Raw genomic sequence first — 19,197 nt, 5'->3', positions numbered from 1 at the left:
TTAAATGAGAAAAGAGAGAAAAATGATTTTCATCAATTGATGGTATCCATTGAGCGCTTACTGTGTGTGAAATACTGTATTAAGCACTTAGGAGAGTACAATACTACAGAGCTGATAGACATGTTCCCTGCCTCCAAGGAGCTTACGGTCTAGAGGGGAAGATGGACATAAAAATAAATTATGGATACGAACAAAAGTACTGTGGGGCTGAAGGGGGGGTGACTAAAGGGTGAAAGTCCTAGTGCAAGGGTGACACAGAGGGAGGGAGAACAGGAGAAATGAGGGCTTCATCAGAGAAGGCCTCTTGGGGACATGATTTTAATAAGACTTGCTCAAGGGTCATTAACTAGTTTTACTACAATTTCACTTAGCTCTCACCAAGGTTAGATTCCAACTTATATTAGACAATAGGACTGGCCCTATTCTCAGTCAGAACAGCATAAAAGAAAGCCAGGCACAAAACACACCTATGCCCTGCTCTAGACTTCTCCCCATACCGGAGATCTCTAGTCTCAAGTGTGTCAAAGGTTACCCAGCTGCCCATGGACTCAGAGGCAGGGCTGCTTTCTCTGCCATGCAGGCACCTACCAGCATGGGATTTCCTGCTCGGCTGAGGTGGCCCTCACCTTTTCATTCTTATCATCATCATCGTCAATCATATTTATTGAGCGCTTACTATGTGCAGAGCACTGTACTAAGCGCTTGGGAAGTACAAATTGGCAACACATTATTATCTAAGCCTTTAAGGGTTTCCTCCCCCTCCTTCCTCCCAGCTACTGCCTGATTCCTGATCTGGCAATGACTCAGCCTACCAGTGATGTCACTGGGTGCAAGGCCCCCTTGGCTTTATTCCAACCACTCTGTTCAATGGTCTTGCGTTTGAAAAACATTTTAAGTTAGGAGACAGTTTGAAGGCTGAGTATATGCAAATGAATTTTCATTTCCTTCTTCCCATGACCAGTGTAATCCCTGCTTCAGTTCCAATCTTAAGGTGCATAATCAATCAATCAATCAATCAATGGTATTTACTGAATGCTTACTGTGTGCACAGCACTGTACTAGGCCCTTTGGAAAGTATAATATAATAGAGTTTGTAGACGTTCCCTGTCGACAGGGAGCTTACAGTCTACAGGGGAAGGCAGACATTAAAATAAACTACAGATAGGGGAAATAGTAAGTAGTAAATAGCCACTCCTTCTCAGTCTCTTTTGTGGACTCCTTCTCTGTCTCTCACCCTTAACTGTGGGAGTCCCACAAGGCTCAGCTTTGGGTCTCCTTTTATTTTGTATCTACACACTCCCTTGGAGAACTCATTCACTTCCATGGCTTCAACTACCATCTCTATGTGGATGCTTCCCAAATCTACATCTCTATCCCTAAATAATCAATTTCTTCGAACTCTCACATTTTGCCCTGCTTTCAAGACATTGCTAGGTGGATGTCTCACAGACACCTCATACTTAACACATCCAAAACAAAACTCCTTATCTTCCCATCCAAACCCTGACTCCCCCTGACTAGCCCATCACTACAGACAGCACCACCATCCTCCCTATCTCACAAGCCCATACCTTGGTGGTATTCTCAAATCATCTCTCTCATTCAACCCACATATTCGACCTGTCACCAAATCCTGTCGGTTCAACCTTCATAACATTGATAAAATCTGCCCTTCCCTATCCAACCAAACTGCTACCACATTAATCCAAGCATTTATCCTAACCCACCTTGATTACTGCATCAGCATCCGTGTTGATCTCCCTGCCTCCTGTCTCTCCCCAGTCTGATTCAAACTTCAGTCTGTTGCCCAGATCATTTTTCTACAAAACTATTCAGTCCTTGTTTCCTCGACCTCCACGTTAAACAGAAAATCCTTACCATAGGCTAAAAAGCATTCAATAAATTTGCCCTCTCCTACCTTACTTCCTTGATTTCCTACTACAACCCAGTCCACACATTTCTCTCCTCTAATGCCCACCTACTCACTGAACCTCGATCTCTTCTATCTCACTGCAGACCTCTCACCCACATCCTGCCTCTGGCCTAGAACACCCTTCCTCTTCATATCTGACAGACAATCAGTCTTTCCACCTTCAAAGCCTCATTGAAAGCACATCTCTTCCAAGAGGCCGTCCCTGACTAAACCCTGATTTTCTTCCCCCACTCCCTTCTATATCATCGTTGCATTTGAATTGACACCCTTTATTCACCCCTCCCTCAGCCCCCCAGCACTTATATATTTATTCATAATTGATTTTTTTATATTAATATCTGTCTCCCCCTCTAGACCCCTTTGAACACAGAACCTGTCTGCCAACTCTGTTATATTATACTCTCCCAAACATTTAGTACAGTGCACTATATGACATAAGAACTCATAATGTTGATATTTGTTAAGCACTTACTATTTGCCAAGCACTGTTCTAAGCACTGGGGGGGGATACAAAGTAATCAAGGATGTCCCATGTGGGGCTCCACAGTCTTAATCCCCATTTTACAGATGAGAGAACTGACACCGAGAAGTGAAGTGACTTGCCCAAAGTCACTCCGCTGACAAGTGGCAGAGCCAGGATTAGAACCCACGACCTCTGACTCCCAAGCCCAGGCTCTTCCCACTGAGCCAGGCTGCTTCTCTACATGCATGAGCGATTTGGGGTTGGGATGAGTGTCAAAAGGCTTAAGGAGTACACAACCAAGTGTGAAGTCGATGGAGAGGCAAGGGCAGATAGGGGAAATACAGGGCATAGTCAGGAAAGGCCTCTTGGAGGAGATACGATTTGAGAAGGGTTTCAAAGAAGGGGAGAGTGATTATATTGCAGATATGAAAGTGGAGGCAGTTTCAGGTCCAAAGGAATCCAATGGGCAAGAGGTATGTGACTGTATAGATGAGATGTAAATAAATAGAATGATTAACTCCTAAAGTAGGGGACAACTCATTTGAATGTGTTTGGGAGAGAGGAGCAATGCAGGAAACAGGAAGGCCCAAGAATATAAACCAGAGACTCTCAAATGAACAAGTTCTCCCACCTCTAATCCCAGCCGAGCCAGACATTATACCTTCTGGATGGAAAGTATGGGGATACATCTGATATCAAGCTTAGGGAGTCCCTTCAATAATAACAGTAACAAGCGTAATAATGATACTACTACTACTAATGATAATAATAATAATGATAGTATTTTTTAAATGTTTACTATGTTTCAAGCATTGTTCTAAACACTGGGGTAGATACAAGCTAATCAGGTTGGACACAATCTCTGTCTATATATGGGGCACACAGTCTAATTGGTAAGGAGAACAGATCTAGACTGTGAACCCACTGTTGGGTAGGGACCCTCTCTATATGTTGCCAACTTGTACTTCCCAAGTGCTTAGTACAGTGCTTTGCACACAGTAAGCGCTCAATAAATATGATTGAATAAATAAATGAATATGGAATCCCCATTTTACAGTTAAGGAAACTGAGGCCCAGAGAAGGTAAGTGACTGCCCAAGGACAAACAGCATGCAAGTAGCAGAGCCATTATTAGAACCCAGTTTCTCTATATCCAAGGCCTGTGCTCTTTCCACTAGGCCACACTGTTTCCCTTTACTACTTATTCTGCCAGTTCTTTCCCCAGCAACTGCACAGGCCTAGGAACAGGCAGAAACAGAATACAACTGCTACACCATCCCATTCTCCTGCCAGGTCTCCTCCACCAGATCCTCTGGCCCCACGGAGAGGGGAAACCAAACCGGCATCTCAGAATTCCTCCTCCTGGGACTGTCCGACCGAGAGGAGCTGCAGCAGCTCCTCTTCATTCTGTTTCTCTGGATGTATCTGCTCGGGGTCCTGGGGAGCCTGACCATCGTCCTGGCCATCGGATCCGACCAGCATCTGCACACCCCCATGTACTTCTTCCTCACCAACCTCTCCCTGGCTGACATCTGCTTCCTGTCCACCACGGTTCTCAAGATGCTGATCAACATCCAGACCCACAGCAAATCCATATCATACATTGGCTGCCTGGTGCAAATGTATTTCTTCATTCTGTTCGTAAGTCTGGACCATTTTCTCCTCACCGGGATGGCATGTGACTGCTATGTGGCCATATGCCACCCCCTCCACTACACCACCATTATGAGCCCACGGCTCTGTGCCCTGACGGTTGCTGGATCCTGGATACTCAGCAGTCTCCATGCTCTGACGCATACGTTAATTGGGCTTCAAATATCCTTCTGTGCAGACAATAAAATCCATCACTTCTTCTGTGAACCTATCCAGATCCTAAAACTTTCCTGCACGGATCCACTCATCAATGAAATATTGCTCTGTGTTCTTGGAGCTCTGTTAGGGCTAGGTCCCCTCACGGGCCTTCTGTTCTCTTACAATCATATTTTCTGCACTATTTTGAGAATCCCTTCTGCCGGGGGAAGGTATAAAGCTTTCTCCACCTGTGGCTCTCATCTGTCCGTGGTCACTTTGTTCTATGGCACTGCCATTGGGGTCTACTTCAGCCTCCGGTCCACCCACATGGCCAGGGAAGACTCTATAGCGTCGGTGATGTACTCGGTGGTGACCCCCATGCTGAACCCTTTCATCTACAGCCTGAGGAACAAGGACATGAAAGGAGCCCTGAGAAAATTCATGAGTAAGAAATCTGGCTTCTTCCAGAGATTGTAATCCCTTCGTCACGTTTGTTGGCAACTCTTTCCCCTCTCATCAGCTACTTGTCAGTGTCCCACAGGCTCTGTTTTGGGCCCCTACTTTGCACATTCTGCACACACTCACTTGAGGCATTTATGCACTCATGTGGCTTTATTTACCACCTCAATCAATCAATAAATCAATCATCGGTATTTACTGAGCACTTACTATGTGCAATGACCTGTACAAAGCGCTGGGTAGAGTACAGTACAACAGAGTTTGTGGGCACATTCTCTGCCCACAACAAGTTTACAGTCGAGAGGGGAAGATAGATCTTTATATGAATGAAACAATTATGGATATGCATATAAGTGCTGTAGTGTTGAGGGTGGGGTCAATATCAAGTTCCCAAAGCTAACAAATCCAAGTGCACAGACAATGCAGAAGAGAAAGGGAGTCAGGGAAAAGAAGGCTTAATCAGGGAAGGCCCCTATGTGGATGACTCCCAGTTCTAGCTCTCTAACCCTGACCTCCCACCTCTGACTTCCCAGCCCTTGGTTTTTCCCCAAGCAACATTCTAATCTTGATTCTATTCCTGGGTTCTAATCCTACATTTCCTCTTGCCCCTAAGACAGCTCCACTTGAATGTCCCACCTTCACCTCAAGTTCAGCGTGTTCAAAACTGAACACCGCACCTTCCTTCATAAAGCCCCTCCTTCACAATCTCCTCCTAATTCGCCTCCTAATATTCCACTCTCTGCCACCAACTCCACGCCCCCTCCCTGTTCCCAGAAGCTGGCTTCTTTGGCATGATCCTTGACTTCATAGTTCTCTTTCAAGTCTCACCTCATTCTCTTACTAAATCCTGTCAGTTCTTCTTCCAGATTTCCAGATTCCATCCTTTCCTCTCCATCCACACTGGTCCAAGCCTGCAATCCTTGCCCAGCAAGACTACATATGGTATCAGCCTCATCCCTGCTCTCCCTGCCTCTAGCTCTCTCCGTCTCCAGCCCATTCTCTACAATGCTACATGGATTATCTTTTTTCAGCACAGCACACTCAGCACACATCTCCTCACACCTCAAAAATCTCCAATGGTTATCCTTCTCCTTCTGCAATAAATGGAAACTCCTTGCCATTAGCTTCAAAGCTCTGCACCATCTCCCCCCAGCTTACATGTCCTCTCTCTCCACCGGCTACTCCCCAGCTCCTCGAGCCTTCGTAGTAACCTCTGCCACCAGACAATGTCCTAAAAAAAGTATCCCCAATCCAGGGTGCAAGGGTCTAGTCAAACACAGTGGCTAAAAAAGAGCTATCTCGTGAAGGATTTCTCTGCTTTTTCCCAGTAGCACGGCTCTGGGTGCAGTGGGTTCTGGCATGGTCAGAATCCCCAGTCCAGCCCTGGAATCAGTTGGGGTTCAATTATCTACTGAAAAAATATTGCACTAGGAATGTATAATTAAAGGTGTGTGAGTAACCTTGTAGCTACCCCACATCATAGAACACAATAAGCATTTAATAAACACGACAATGGTTGTTAAACGGTTTCAGTACGAGGTGGAATTTTCACTTTTATTGGAACAAAGGAACCCAGCTCTCTTTCTGCAAGTGTTTTTGGACAAATAAAAAACGGGGTATTTCTAAAGCAAATCCCTACCATTGATCTGAACTGTGAAAGAAATTGAAAAGTGTAGAACTGTTTTGTAAAAATGACACCATGGTGTTTTTTTGTCCGTAACAACTGAACATTAGAGACATGATTTGAATATACTTGCTACAGTAACTGATAATAAGAAGTAACCATCATAAGAGTTGGGGAAGAGCAGCCTACAGGTGTGATGACAAATTGCAGAATTTGTAGAAAGTGAAATTCTGAAAAACCTGTCAATTAACTTTTGTCAAAGGGGGAAACAGTGAAAAAGGCTGGAAATTGACCAAAAAGATGAAAACTTAGTCGGTTATGGTTGAAGTGTCAGTGTTCATGAAGGGCGAAGACAGCGGAAATAAGGACTCATTACTGACCAAATCAAATACCACTGGGAGGAGGGGACACCTAATGACACTCGCTGGATACAAAAGGAAATGTAAGAAATTCTGGCAGAAATCAAACAGGTTCAAATGAGATTTTTACTAAATTGATGGATGTTATGGATTTATGGAAAGATGAGGGATAGTGGCCCCTCTCAGGGCCGGACCTGGAGAGTTTCCAGTACTCTACCAGTCTCAGCTACAGGAGGGAGAGTCAAGCAGAGGCCCATCCATTCCATTCCTAGCTTGCTGGTGGCTAGCGAGTGGAAGGCAATCTGCTACAAGTTAAAATTCACCCATGCTGAGCTGCAGCCGCATGGGAGAGAGACGAGGGCAGAGATTAGAGTTTACTGCACAGAAGGCGGCATTAACAGTAATGTTGGTATTTGTGCTATGTGCAAAGCACTGTTCTAAGCACTGGGGGCATACAAGGTGATCAGGTTGTCCCACGTGGGAATCACAGTCTTATTCCCCATTTTACAGATGAGGTACCTGAGGCACAGAGAAGTGAAGTGACTTGCCCAAGGTCAAACAGCAGACAAGTGGAGGAGGAGGGATTAGAACCCATGACCTCTGACTCCCAAGCCTGGGCTCTTTCCACTGAGTCATGCTGCTTCCGTCATTGGTAAGCCACTCCTGTACTTTTACCAAGAAAACTCTGGATACACTACCAGGATGATTGCAGATGGAGAGCAGGACGTTCTGTTAGTGATGTGCCCGTGGTGTCGCTATGGGTCGGAAATGACTCAAAGGCATAATACTAGACAAGAGGGATAGTGGAAGGAACAGGAAAGGATTAGGAAGGCATCCATTCATGGAAGGTCATTGGAGGGAGCACTAGTGATTATAGAAGGTACATCCCAGGAAAGCCCACAGTGTGCTTCTGGGACAGGGGGAGGGAGACACTGTCACAGACAGAATTCTGGGATCTGGGCCCCACTGTCCTGAAACAGCAATGGCATTTCTCAGGTTGTTAGATAAAAATGCTGCCCAAGCCTCACTCTCTCCTGGGCAGTGGTAGTGCAGTGGAGGATTCCGGGTAGATTCCTGGGTTATTCTCCCTTTCTTCAGAGGTCATGAGGAGTTTGATCATGATTGTCCCTTGGTCTTTGCTGAGAGATTCTCATGAGACGGCCTGGGGAATATAATCACTGAGCTTCAGGGATGGCTATCCAGGGGAGCCCAGGAGATTTATTCATTCATTCATTCAATCATTTATTGAGTACTTACTGTGTGCAGAGCACTGTACTAAGCGCTTGGAAAGTACAATTCGGCAATAGAGTCAATCCCTGCACACACCAGGCCTACAGTCTAGAAGGAATAATGATATTTGTTAAGTGCTTACTATGTGCTAAGCACTGTTCTAAGCACTGGGGTATATAAAAGGTAATCAGGTTGTCCCATGTGGGGCTCACAGTCTTAATCCCCATTTTACAGATGAGGTAACTGAGGCACACAGAGGTTAAGTGGCTTGCCCCGAGTCGCACAGCTGGCAATTGGCAGAGCTGGGATTTTAACCCATGAACTCTTTCCACTAAGTCTATGCTCCTTCCACTAAGCCACACTAAACTGTTCCCAGTAAGATTACATTATCATCTCCAGATATCTCCCTCAGCAGAGCCAAGAGGGGCCAGGACAGAAACCAGAAACAGAGTGTTTGTTTGTCTCTAACAAGGAGCTCAGGGAGCCATGGAGTGTGGGTCCCAAGGGCCCAGAGACTCTTGCAAATAGTCCTGCCATGAGCCCCTTTCCTGTCCGCACTGCCCGCGTGAGTGAGGATGCAGTGCTCCTGCCTGGGACCCTACAATCCTGTGTCCCTCTTCCCACTCAGCCACATCAAATGTCCTAGGAGGAGTTCTCCACCACAAGGCTCATCCCCCGAGGGTACAGAGGAAGTGGAGGGTGTATACAAAGTACATTGCCTGACCGACCCTGAGACAGCCTGAAGAGGTAAGGTACATTCCCCCAGAGCCAGCCCACAGAAACACCCACACCTGTTACCCACCCCGGACAAGAGAACTTCAGGCTACATGTTACTCCGTTATCAGGACTACAGCATATCTCACCACCCCCTCCCAACCATGAGTCATGACCCCCATCACTGATGTCCAGAAGCTGGGGAGGGGGCTGTGAGAATGGCATGTCTCTGGGGGAGGCACAGACCCCCATTAACTTTCCACTGGAGTGTGGGTCCTGACCCCGATCCTCCACAGGCTCTTCCTCTCTGTTGCATGTTACTGACCACATTTAGGAGAGAAACCAACAGCCACATGTTTGGGCTGGGCGCTCCAGTCTGGGTTTGAGCAGCTCTTCTTCCTCAGTTGAAATGCCAAGCCTTCCATGCTTGGGTTAGAACACCCTCAGAGCCTGCTCAGTTGAAGTCACAGAACACCCGGGGACTTGTAGTCGGGGGGTTCTAAATGCAGGAAACTTCAACCCATAAAGCACATATTCCCTGCCCACAGTGAGCTTGCAGTCTAGTGAGGGAGACAGACATTAATATAAATTGATAATAATAATAATGACGATGGTATTTGTTAAGTGCTTACTATGTGCAAGGCACTGTTCCAAGAAACGTTCCAGCCATGGTTGCTTTCAGATCACTGACAGAGAAGGGAAAGGCTTCCAAGGGTGGAATGGTGTCTGCCACAATGATCTTTTATCTACAAAAGCCACTGGCTCACCTGATCTTGTGTCCGCATCATCATCATCATCATCAACTGTACTGATTGAGTGTTTACTATGTGTAGAGTACTGTACTGAACCCTTGGGAGAATACAACAGAGTTAGCAGAACAAGCCTATACTGTGCATTGCATCTTCTCCTGAGGCCCATGCTGTAAGGGGTGGAGAAAGGACAGGGAGGGCCAGAGGTCGTTGGAGGCCAGCAGCTTGAGCCACACAGCAGGAGTCAGGGACCAGTGTGCCAGAGACTGGGTACCCAGGGGAGCTCCATTCTAAGCGGTATCTGCTAGTCACAGTGTGACAAATGATGCCTGGGCTGGGTTTCCATAGCGTTTTTGTCTATCATCCTGGATGCGATCTGAAGGGGGGTTATGCTGGTGGTGCCCTCTGCGAGTTTGGCATATTGCCCTGGAAGTTTCTTGGCTAAAATCCAACAAGTCTCCCCTGGTCCCCACCAGGCCTAATAACAACCTGCCCAAATCAGAAAGTTTCACCACCAGAATTGGTGAAGGTCACCAAACCAACCTTGTTCACTTTAAATTTTTCCTTTCCTGACTTCACTCTGCCCTCTCCTCTGCCAGGCAAACTATTTATCTTCCCTTATCGACACTTATGCCCATCACCCCCATCAGCTGTTCCGGGCATTTAACTCCCTCCTCAGGACCCCTGTTCCTCCCCCTCCTCTGTCCCTCACCCCCAACGATATGGCCACCTACTTCATTAGGAAAATTAAAACCATCATGGCTGAGCTCCCCAAAGTCACCCCTCCCCCTTCTCCATGCCCCCCGCTCCCAACCCTCTCCACTACTTTCCCATCCTTCCCAGCAGTATCTTCAGAAGAGATCTCCTCCCTCCTCTCAAGTGCCACCCCCTCCACCTGTCTTCGGACCCCGTTCCCTCTCATCTTCTAGACTATGAGCCCATTATTGGGTAGTGAACATCTCTATATGTTGCCGACTTGTACTTCCCAAGCACTTAGTACAGGGCTCTGCAGACAGTAAGTGCTCAATAAATATGATTGAATGAATGAATGAATCTTATAAAAACTCTCACTCCTTCCCTCCTTCCCTCCTCCCCTCCTTAACTTCCATCTTCAACCACTCAGTCTCCATTGGCTTCTTTCCCTCTGCCCACATCTCCCCCATCCTAAGAAAAGCCTCTCTTGACCCCACTGCCCCTACCACTTATCACCCTATCTCCCTCCTACCCTTCCTTTCTAAACTTCTAGAGCGAGTAATCTACACTCGCTGACTCGATTTCCTCAATTCCAATTCTCTCCTGGACCCCCTCCAATCTGGATTCCGTCCCATCCACTCCTCCAAAACTGCCCTCTCAAACGTCTCCTTCTTGCCAAATCCAATGGCTCCGACTCTATCCTAATCCTCCTCATCCACTCAGCTGCCTTTGACACTGTAGACCATCCCCTTCTCCTCAACACATTATCCAACCTTGGCTTCATAGGCTCCGTCCTCTCCTGGGTCTCCTCTTATCTCTCTTGCCATTCATTCTAAGTCTCCATTGTGGGCTCCTCCTCCCTCTCCCATCCCCTAATTGCAGGGGTTCCTCAAGGGTCAGTTCTTGGTCCCCTTCTGTTCTCCATCTATACTCACTCCCTTGGTGAACTCATTTGCTCCCATGGCTTCAACTATCATCTCTATGCAGATGGCACCCAAATCTACATCTCCTCCCCTGTTCCCTCTCCCTCCCTCCAAGCTCGTATCTCCTTCTGTCTTCAGGACATCTCCACCTGGCTGTCTGCCCGCCACCTAAAACTCAACTTGTCCAAGACTGAGCTCCTTATCTTCCCTCCCAAACCCTGTCCTCTCCTTGACTTTCCCACCACTGCGGATGGCACTACCATCCATGCCGTCTCACAAGCCCACAACCATGGTGTCATCCTTGACTCCGCTCTCTCATTCACCCCACACATCCAATTCATCACCAAAACCTGCCTGTCTCACCTTCACAACATCACCAAGATCCGCTCCATCCAAACTGCTACCTTGCTGGTACAATCTCTCATTAGAGCCCGACAGGATTCCTGCATCAGCCTCCTTTCTGATCTCCCATGCTCCCATCTCTCCCCGCTTCAGTCTATACTTCAATCTGCTGCCTGAATTATAATTCTACAGAAACTCTCTGGGCATGTCACTCCCTTCCTCAAAAATCTCCAGTGGTTGCCTATCAACCTTCGCATGAAGGAAAAACTCCTCACTATTGGCTTCAAAGCTCTCCATTACCTTGCCCCCTCCTACCTCACCTCCCTTCTCTCCTTCTACAGCCCAATCCACACACTCTGCTCCTCTGACGCTAACCTCCTCACTGTGCCTCATTCTCACCTATCCTGCCATCGACCCCTGGACCACATCCTACCTCTGCCCTGGAATGCCCCCTCTCCCCCCACCTGCCAAACTAGCTCTCTTCCCCTCTTCAAAGCCCTACTGAGAGCTCACCTCCTCCAGGAGGCCTTACAAGACCGAGCACTCCCATTTCCTCTGCTCCTCCTCCCCTCCCCATTTTCCCTACTCCGTCGCTCTGCTCTACCCCTTTCTCCTCCCCACAGAACTTGTGTATATTTGTACATACTATTTACTCTATTTATTTTACTAATGATGGGTATATGTTTATAATTCTATTTGTCTATTTTGATGACATTGATGCCTGTCTACTTGTTTTGTTTTGTAGTCTGTCTCCCCCGTCTAGACTGTGAACCCGTTGTTGGGTAGGGATTGTCTCTATCAGTTGCCAAATTGTACCTTCCAAGCACTTGGTACAGTGTTCAGCACACAGTAAGCGCTCAATAAATATGACTGAATGAATGACTGGATGAATGAATGAATGAATGAATCATCACTATTTTCATTGACCTGTTCAGGGAACAGGAGATCGTCTGTCTGTCTCATTCCATAGCCATTACTTAAGACACTATGCTCCAAGATCTCAGTGTATAACAGGTCGTCTTTAATAAAACATCCCACTGATCCCACATAACAAGGTACACCATCCCGGCACAAACAGATAGACACACATTTTTGCAGCAGCGAGTTGTGCCTTTTATATTCGAAGGCACCTCCTCTAAAAGTCTTCCCAGTTGCTGCCCTGCACATCGAGGAAGTCCCTCCCACCTTTTAATGAATCCTGGAGAGGAAGTATCTATTTTCTGGTGATGCATACGGTTCTACTTCCTCCTTGTTTTGATGATCATAGCTGTGAATTGTTTTTGAGAGATCCTTAGTTAGCCTTGATGATGGTATGCGGTAACCCTCAAGGGGAAGTTCCTCCTTTGGGTGATGCAAAGTGTGGGTCTCTGGAAGACTCTTTCAAGAATGAACAGTTAGTTCCTGAGGTGACCAAGCATTCTGTCCTAGACCACCTGATTCAGGCTCTATGCACTATCTCGCTGGTATCACTTATCCTGCAGCTCGTGGGCCAGGTACCAAGTGGACCACTGGGCCACTGGTAACAGTTACTCTCCTTAATATCATCTTAATCGTTAGGGATGCATCATCTAACATCCCTAATTTTCCCTCTAAGTCACCCAGTAAGGTAAGAATAGAATACTAACCATTCCTGGGCGAGATCTTGAGAAGCAGTGTGGTCTAGTGGATAGAGAGTGGATCTGGGAGTCAAAAGGACCTGGGTTCTAATCCCAGCTCCCTCCACTTGTCTGCTGTGTGACATCGGGCAGGTCACGTCACTTCCCTGTGCCTTCCCTGTAAAATGGGGATCAACTGAGAGTGCCATGTGGGACACGGACTGTGTCCAACCTGATTAAATTGGATCTATTGCAGTGATGATGATGATGGTATTTGTTAAGTGCTTACTATGTGACAAGCACTGTTCTGAGCACTGGGGGGATACAAGGTAATCAGGTTGTCCCACGTGGGGCTCACAGTCTTAATCACCATTTTACAGATGGGGGAACTGAGGCACGGAGAAGTGAAGTGACTTGACCAAAGTCACACAACTGGCAAGTGGTGCAGCCATGATTAGAACCCATGACCTCTGACTCCCAAACCCGTGCTCTTTCCATTGGGCCATGCTGCTTAGTACAGTGTGCCTGACACATATTGAGTGCTTAACTCAATGCCCCTTAACTCAATGCCCCTTAACTCAATGCCCCTTCTTTCCTCTCCCCCTCGTCCCCCTCTCCATCCCCCCGTCTTACCTCCTTCCCTTCCCCACAGCACCTGTATATATGTATATATGGTTGTACATATTTATTACTCTATTTATTTATTTATTTATTTATTTTACTTGTACATTTCTATCCTACTTATTTTATTTTGTTGGTATGTTTGGTTCTGTTCTCTGTCTCCCCCTTTTAGACTGTGAGCCCACTGTTGGGTAGGGACTGTCTCTATGTGATGCCAATTTGTACTTCCCAAGCGCTTAGTACAGTGCTCTGCACATAGTAAGCGCTCAATAAATACGATTGATTGATTGATTGATTGATTAACAAAAACCATAAAAAATGGTCCATCCGCCTGGGTTGAGTGAAACAGATGGATGGTGTCCCAGATGAGATCATGGATGCCAAATTTTCATCTTGAGAAGCAACTTGCCCCAGTGGATAGAGCATGGGCCTGGGAGTAAATAGGACCTGGGTTCTAGTCCCAGCCCTGCCACTTGTCTGCCGCGTGACCTTCAGCAAGTCATTGAACTTCTCCGTGCCTCACTTACCTCATCTGTAAAATGGGAGTTATGACTGTGAGCCCATGTGGGACATGGACTGTGTCACCCTGATTGCCTTGCATCTACCCAAGGGCTTAGTACAGTGTTTGACAAATAGTATGAACTTAACAAATACTATTTAAAAAAAAGAGTCAGGGGCAAAGCAAGGTAAGGATTTGCAGGGGAAGTGGGGTGGGACAGGTCTTGGAGTGACAGGACGGCTTTGAAGACCTAACTGGTCAAGGGCCATCACAGGTGAAGACTGCTGGATACTAGGATTGCTCCAGAAGAAGGCCTGGCCCTCAGGACTGTGGGGCGGGAGAAAGGGGGTATGATCAGCATGGATCAGCCAATTTGGACCAGAACCACCCAGCAGAGTTCCATGGCTCCAATCACCTAGAATCCCTCCCAACCAACTAGAACTCCTTCATACCCCCTGACACGGATTTCAACCTGCAGTTTTCAAACCTGGGAAATACTTTGGCTTAACAGTGGATTCAGGGATGTGGAAGAGTTTAGTGCCTGGACCTTGGAAAGGTTAATTAGGTGGGGTTTGCTGCCAGAGCAGGGAGAAGTGGGGGATATGTTTACCTGTCATCAAGGGTTTCTAGAGGATTTAAAGACAGCAATCACAACATAACTGCCATTTTCATGATTATATTAGTGTTATTGTTGAGTACTTTCCTCATACTAAGCCCTGGTATTTAGTCACTGGTATTTATTGAACACTTGTGTGTAGAGCACTGTACTGAGCTCCTGGGAAAGCACAGCAGAAGAGGGTAGGCAGGCATAATCTCTGCCCTCAAGAAAAACACAAGACACGGTCACAGTTCTCCGGACCCTGACCCCACTAAGTAAGGGAAGAGAGCCCTATAAAAGAAAAAGAACAACAGTAAATTACAATCCAAAATAAGCACCATTTGAAGATTAAATTCCCCAAATTATCGACATTAAAACAAATGGCTACAACAGCATTTGGAGGGGGTAATTATCAAGATTCTCTCCTCTCCAATCAAGAGTACTAGAGTACAAATGCCTGCAGTCTTTCCCAGTGTTTCCTAGGAGGTTATGGGCTTTACTTTCATACTGGGGTGGGGTGGGGGGAGAGGAAGAAGACTCACTTGGCCAACCAGTGGCTCATCCCAGACCAGCACTTCCCTCTTTTGGGGACCCCAGCTGCATGGATGGCCCACCCTCCACTCTTGAAAGAGATCTGGCTTCACTCCTGAAATTTTTAGGTGGGTGGAGGGGAGATTACTCTAGCCATTGGACCACCCCCTGCAGACACCAAAACCCTCATTCTTATGGGAACTCCTGACAGGAGGAAGGCTAAAAAGACTGGGAGCAAGGAGTGGGCTGAGCCTTGCAGAAAAAAGTGTGTTGGGCTTAAAAAGAAAGCAAAAATAAACTTATGAAGAAGGCAGAAGGAAGAAGTTGGGGGGCATTTGCTAAGGGTAAGGTGCAGGGCAGCTACCAGCACCGTAAAGTCCATCAACAGGACCCAGCAATATTCTTTTGGCACCAAAATGAGCAAAGCACAATTTTTCTCCTTAGTACTGAGTAGCCTTGGCCTGAGAAGTGGAATGAGATTCCATGGAGAAGGCTCAGGAGAGAGCAGTGATGAAGAAGAAGTGTCTGGGAATGGGGTATCTGAAGAAACTGGGATTGTTGAATCCGGTGAGGAGAAGCCTAAGGGACCATTGATGTCGGGCTGTGAGTCTCTGATGGGGTGTTCCATGGAGAATGAGGAGTAGCCAGACTGGGAGAGCCCAGTGCTGTGCCTGGGGGTGAGGCAGAAATAGAACCCGCTGCACCTTGTGCTGAGACATACATGTGCCCGGGAAGGGTGGAACCAGGAACCCAGAAAGGCTGGAGAGTGTGAGCGTGAGAATATCAGATGAACAAATACTCCAGCCAGACCCCAGCCCTTACAACCACATTTCTATTAAGCTGGGGAGATGTCTGAAATTGAGTAGCAAGGGTCTCTCCACCGTTTACCCTGCCCTGCCCCGGCACACGCACATTAAACTGCATGAAGCCTAGAATGAGTCTGTACCAGGATGTGATTGCTCCACCATCCCATTCTCCTGCCACATCTCCCCCAGCAGATCCTCCAGCCCCATGGAGAGGGGAAACCAAACTGGCATCTCGGAATTCCTCCTCCTGGGACTGTCCAACCGGGCAGAGCAGCAGCAGCTCCTCTTTGTGCTGTTCCTCTGCTTGTACCTGCTTGGGGTTCTGGGGGGCTTGCTAATCGTCCTGGCCGTCAGCTCTGACCCGCAACTGCACACGCCCATGTACTTCTTCCTCGCCAACTTCTCCCTGGCTGACATCTGCTTCCTGTCCACCACGGTCCCCAAGATGCTGGTCAACATTCAGACCCACGACAAATCCATATCCTACGCTGGCTGCCTGGCACAAATGTACTTCTTCATTCTGTTCTCAAGTCTGGACCACTTTCTCCTCACTGGGATGGCATATGACCGCTACAAGGCCATATGCTGCCCCCTCCACTACACCACCATCATGAGCCCACGGCTCTGTGCCCTGCTGGTTGCTGGATCCTGGATCTTCAGTTCCCTCCATGCCCTGACACACACCCTATTGGTGGTTCGCCTATCCTTCTGTACCAATCGTGAAATTCTTCACTTCTTCTGTGAGTTTTACCAGATCCTAAAGCTTTCCTGTTCTAGCATTGTCATCAATGAAGTAATGGTGTTTGTCTTTACAGGAGTGTTTGGGGTAGGTCCAATCACAGGCCTCCTGTTCTCTTACGTTCACATCATCTCCACCATATTGAGAATCCCATCTGCAGGGGGTAGGTGGAAAGCTTTCAGCACCTGTGGTTCTCACCTGTCCGTGGTCTCCCTATTCTACAGCACCACTCTTGGGACCTACCTTTGTCCAACACCTACCCAAACATTCAATAAGGGCTCAATAGTGTCTGTGCTGTACACAGTGGTCATCCCTACAATGAATCCCTTCATCTACAGCCTGAGGAACAAGAACATGAAAATGGCCCTGAGAAATGCATTCAACAGGAAAAGTGTCTTCTCTCCAGGATTCTGAATTGCGGATTCACCTGAAGCTTATTTTTCTGAGAAAGTTTAGCCAGCTTTCAAAGAACAAATACTTTTTGTTACGTACAATTTTGTTTTGTTTGTTTTTTGTAGGAGAGGAGCAGAGTCCATTCCTAGTGAGAGTTTACCATCCTCCATTATGGTCAACAATATTCTGTTGACCAGAGAAGCACTGTTGCCTAGTGGAGAGATCCGGGACGTGGGCATCAGAGAAACTGGGCTCTATTCTATGCTTCAGGTCCCTTATCTGTAAAATGGGGATTCAGTACCTGCTCCCCCTCCTACTGAGACTGTGAACCCTATGTAAGACCTAATCATCTTATATCTACCCCAGCCCTTAGTACAATGCTTGGCACATAACTTAACCTATACCATTATTATTAGGGAGGCAGCATGTCCTGGTGGAACTAAGTTGGGCCTTCGAGTTGGAAGACCAGGGTTCTAATCTTGCTTCTGCCACTTCTCAGCTGTGTGACCATGGGCAAGTCACTTAACTTTTCTGGGCCTCATTGACCTCATCTATGAAATGGAGATTAGGATTGTTAGTCCCTTGTGAGACAGGATTGTGTCCATCCTGATTATCTTGTATCTACCCCCACACTTAGTACAGTGCCTGTAGCATAGTAAGCACTTAAATATCCCTTAAAAAAGAAAATCTTCTGGGACATCTCCCTAAGCAAAGGCCAGTAGGGAGACCAGGCACTGAGAGTTTGTGTGTCTCTAACAAGGAGCTGGGGGAGCCATAACCTGGAGAGCCTGTGGGACCAGAGGCTCCTGCAAATAGTCCTGCCGTAAGCTCATCTAACACCAGCCCTGCACCTGTGGTTGTGGATGCAACGCTCTTGCTTGGAGCTCCCAGGCCCCCTGTCCCTCTTCCCCCTCAGCTGCACTGATTGTTCCAGAACGAGTTCCCCACCACAAGGCTCATCACCCGAAGGGGCAAAGGAGGTGGACAGTACAGGTAGGCTTCATTGCCCGACTGACCCCAAGATGACCTGCACACATAGGGAATGTCCCCCCGTCCCAGCACATAGGATTACCCATGCCTCTTTCCAGTCATGATGGGAGAACTTTGGCCTTCATTCTGGTCCAATTTTGGGGCTACAAGTACATCCCAGCCCCCTTACACGGGGGTCTGCAGGAGACTTAAACCCACAATATCCCGGCATCCTGAGAGTGAAATTGGTGACCTCAGGGTCCCGGTGTTGGCCACAGTGGCCAGGCCTGCCGCGTGGGAGGTGGAGTCATGACCCCCATCCCTGCTGGGTGGGGGTTTGTGTGGGGGCTGGTGGAGGACATGTCCCTGGGGGAGGAGCAGATCCCCATTATCTTTCCATTGGAGCACGACTACTGACCCCAAACAGCCACTGGCTCTTCCATTCCTGGACCCTTTCCATTGTATGTCACTGTCCCCATCTACTGGAGAAACTCTCAGCCAAGTGTCTTGGGTTCATGGGGCCAGTCTGGGTGTGAGCAGTAGGTCTATTTGGTCTCCATACTCAAACTATCTTCTCAGGCACCCAAATCCATGCCCTCGACTCTGCCTTCTCCACTGAACTCAACTCCCTCACTCCCCATCAATCTCCTACTAGTAACCCACAGCCCCAGATAACCTCCACAGTAATGCTTCCTCACTCCCGTGCCTGAGCTGTGGAGCTCCACTACTGGAAATCCAGACACCAGGCTGGCCTCACCCATCTCAAACCCATCCTCACCTGCTGTATAGAACTTTGCCCTCTCCTGGGCCCAGGAACAATATCTCTCCACCTTTATTTCCTACCACACCCATCACAAGCACCGACTATTTCAGATTTGGAACTCCTTCCCCAAACCTCTGTCCCCTGTCCCCCTCCCCCCATCCTTGGCCCCTAATGACCTGGCCATGTACTGTGTTGAAAAAATTGAAACCATCAAGAGTGATCTCCCTAAAGTCTCCTCTGAACCCCTCCAGTCTCTTTCTCTTCCTGCTCCCTTTTTTATTCTCCCATCCTTTCCAACAGCATTTCAAGAGATCTCTCACCTCCTCTAAAAATCCACCCCTCCACCTGCACCTCCAACATCATCGATATGAAGGTACTTTGTCCAAACACTTGCACCCTCCTTT

The 19,197-nt window shown here is 47.6% G+C and overlaps 2 protein-coding genes and 1 non-coding gene across 3 annotated transcripts; all 3 read left to right on the top strand.

Moving 5' to 3' along the window:
- The first annotated feature begins 2,821 nt into the window (after positions 1–2,821).
- LOC119921410 (olfactory receptor 7D4-like) lies at positions 2,822–4,663 on the top strand. Its single transcript, XM_038741652.1, has 2 exons — positions 2,822–2,869; positions 3,689–4,663. The coding sequence occupies exons 1-2, from the start codon at positions 2,822–2,824 to the stop codon at positions 4,661–4,663; spliced, it is 1,023 nt and encodes a 340-aa protein (XP_038597580.1).
- Positions 4,664–6,804: 2,141 nt separating this feature from the next.
- LOC119921484 lies at positions 6,805–6,941 on the top strand. The gene has a single exon (XR_005448521.1). It is a non-coding gene; the product is annotated as a small nucleolar RNA SNORA7 (small nucleolar RNA).
- A 9,193-nt stretch (positions 6,942–16,134) lies between these two features.
- LOC119921409 (olfactory receptor 7A10-like) lies at positions 16,135–17,082 on the top strand. The gene has a single exon (XM_038741651.1). It carries the CDS (start codon positions 16,135–16,137, stop codon positions 17,080–17,082), a length of 948 nt encoding a protein of 315 aa, XP_038597579.1.
- The last annotated feature ends 2,115 nt before the right edge of the window (positions 17,083–19,197 follow it).

The sequence above is a fragment of the Tachyglossus aculeatus genome (genome assembly GCF_015852505.1).
Source record: "Tachyglossus aculeatus isolate mTacAcu1 chromosome 12 unlocalized genomic scaffold, mTacAcu1.pri SUPER_6_unloc_2, whole genome shotgun sequence".
In the NCBI taxonomy this organism is placed as follows: Eukaryota; Metazoa; Chordata; class Mammalia; order Monotremata; family Tachyglossidae; genus Tachyglossus; species Tachyglossus aculeatus.
Note: the sequence above shows the minus strand (reverse complement) of the source record. Positions and strands in the feature narration are given on the sequence as shown.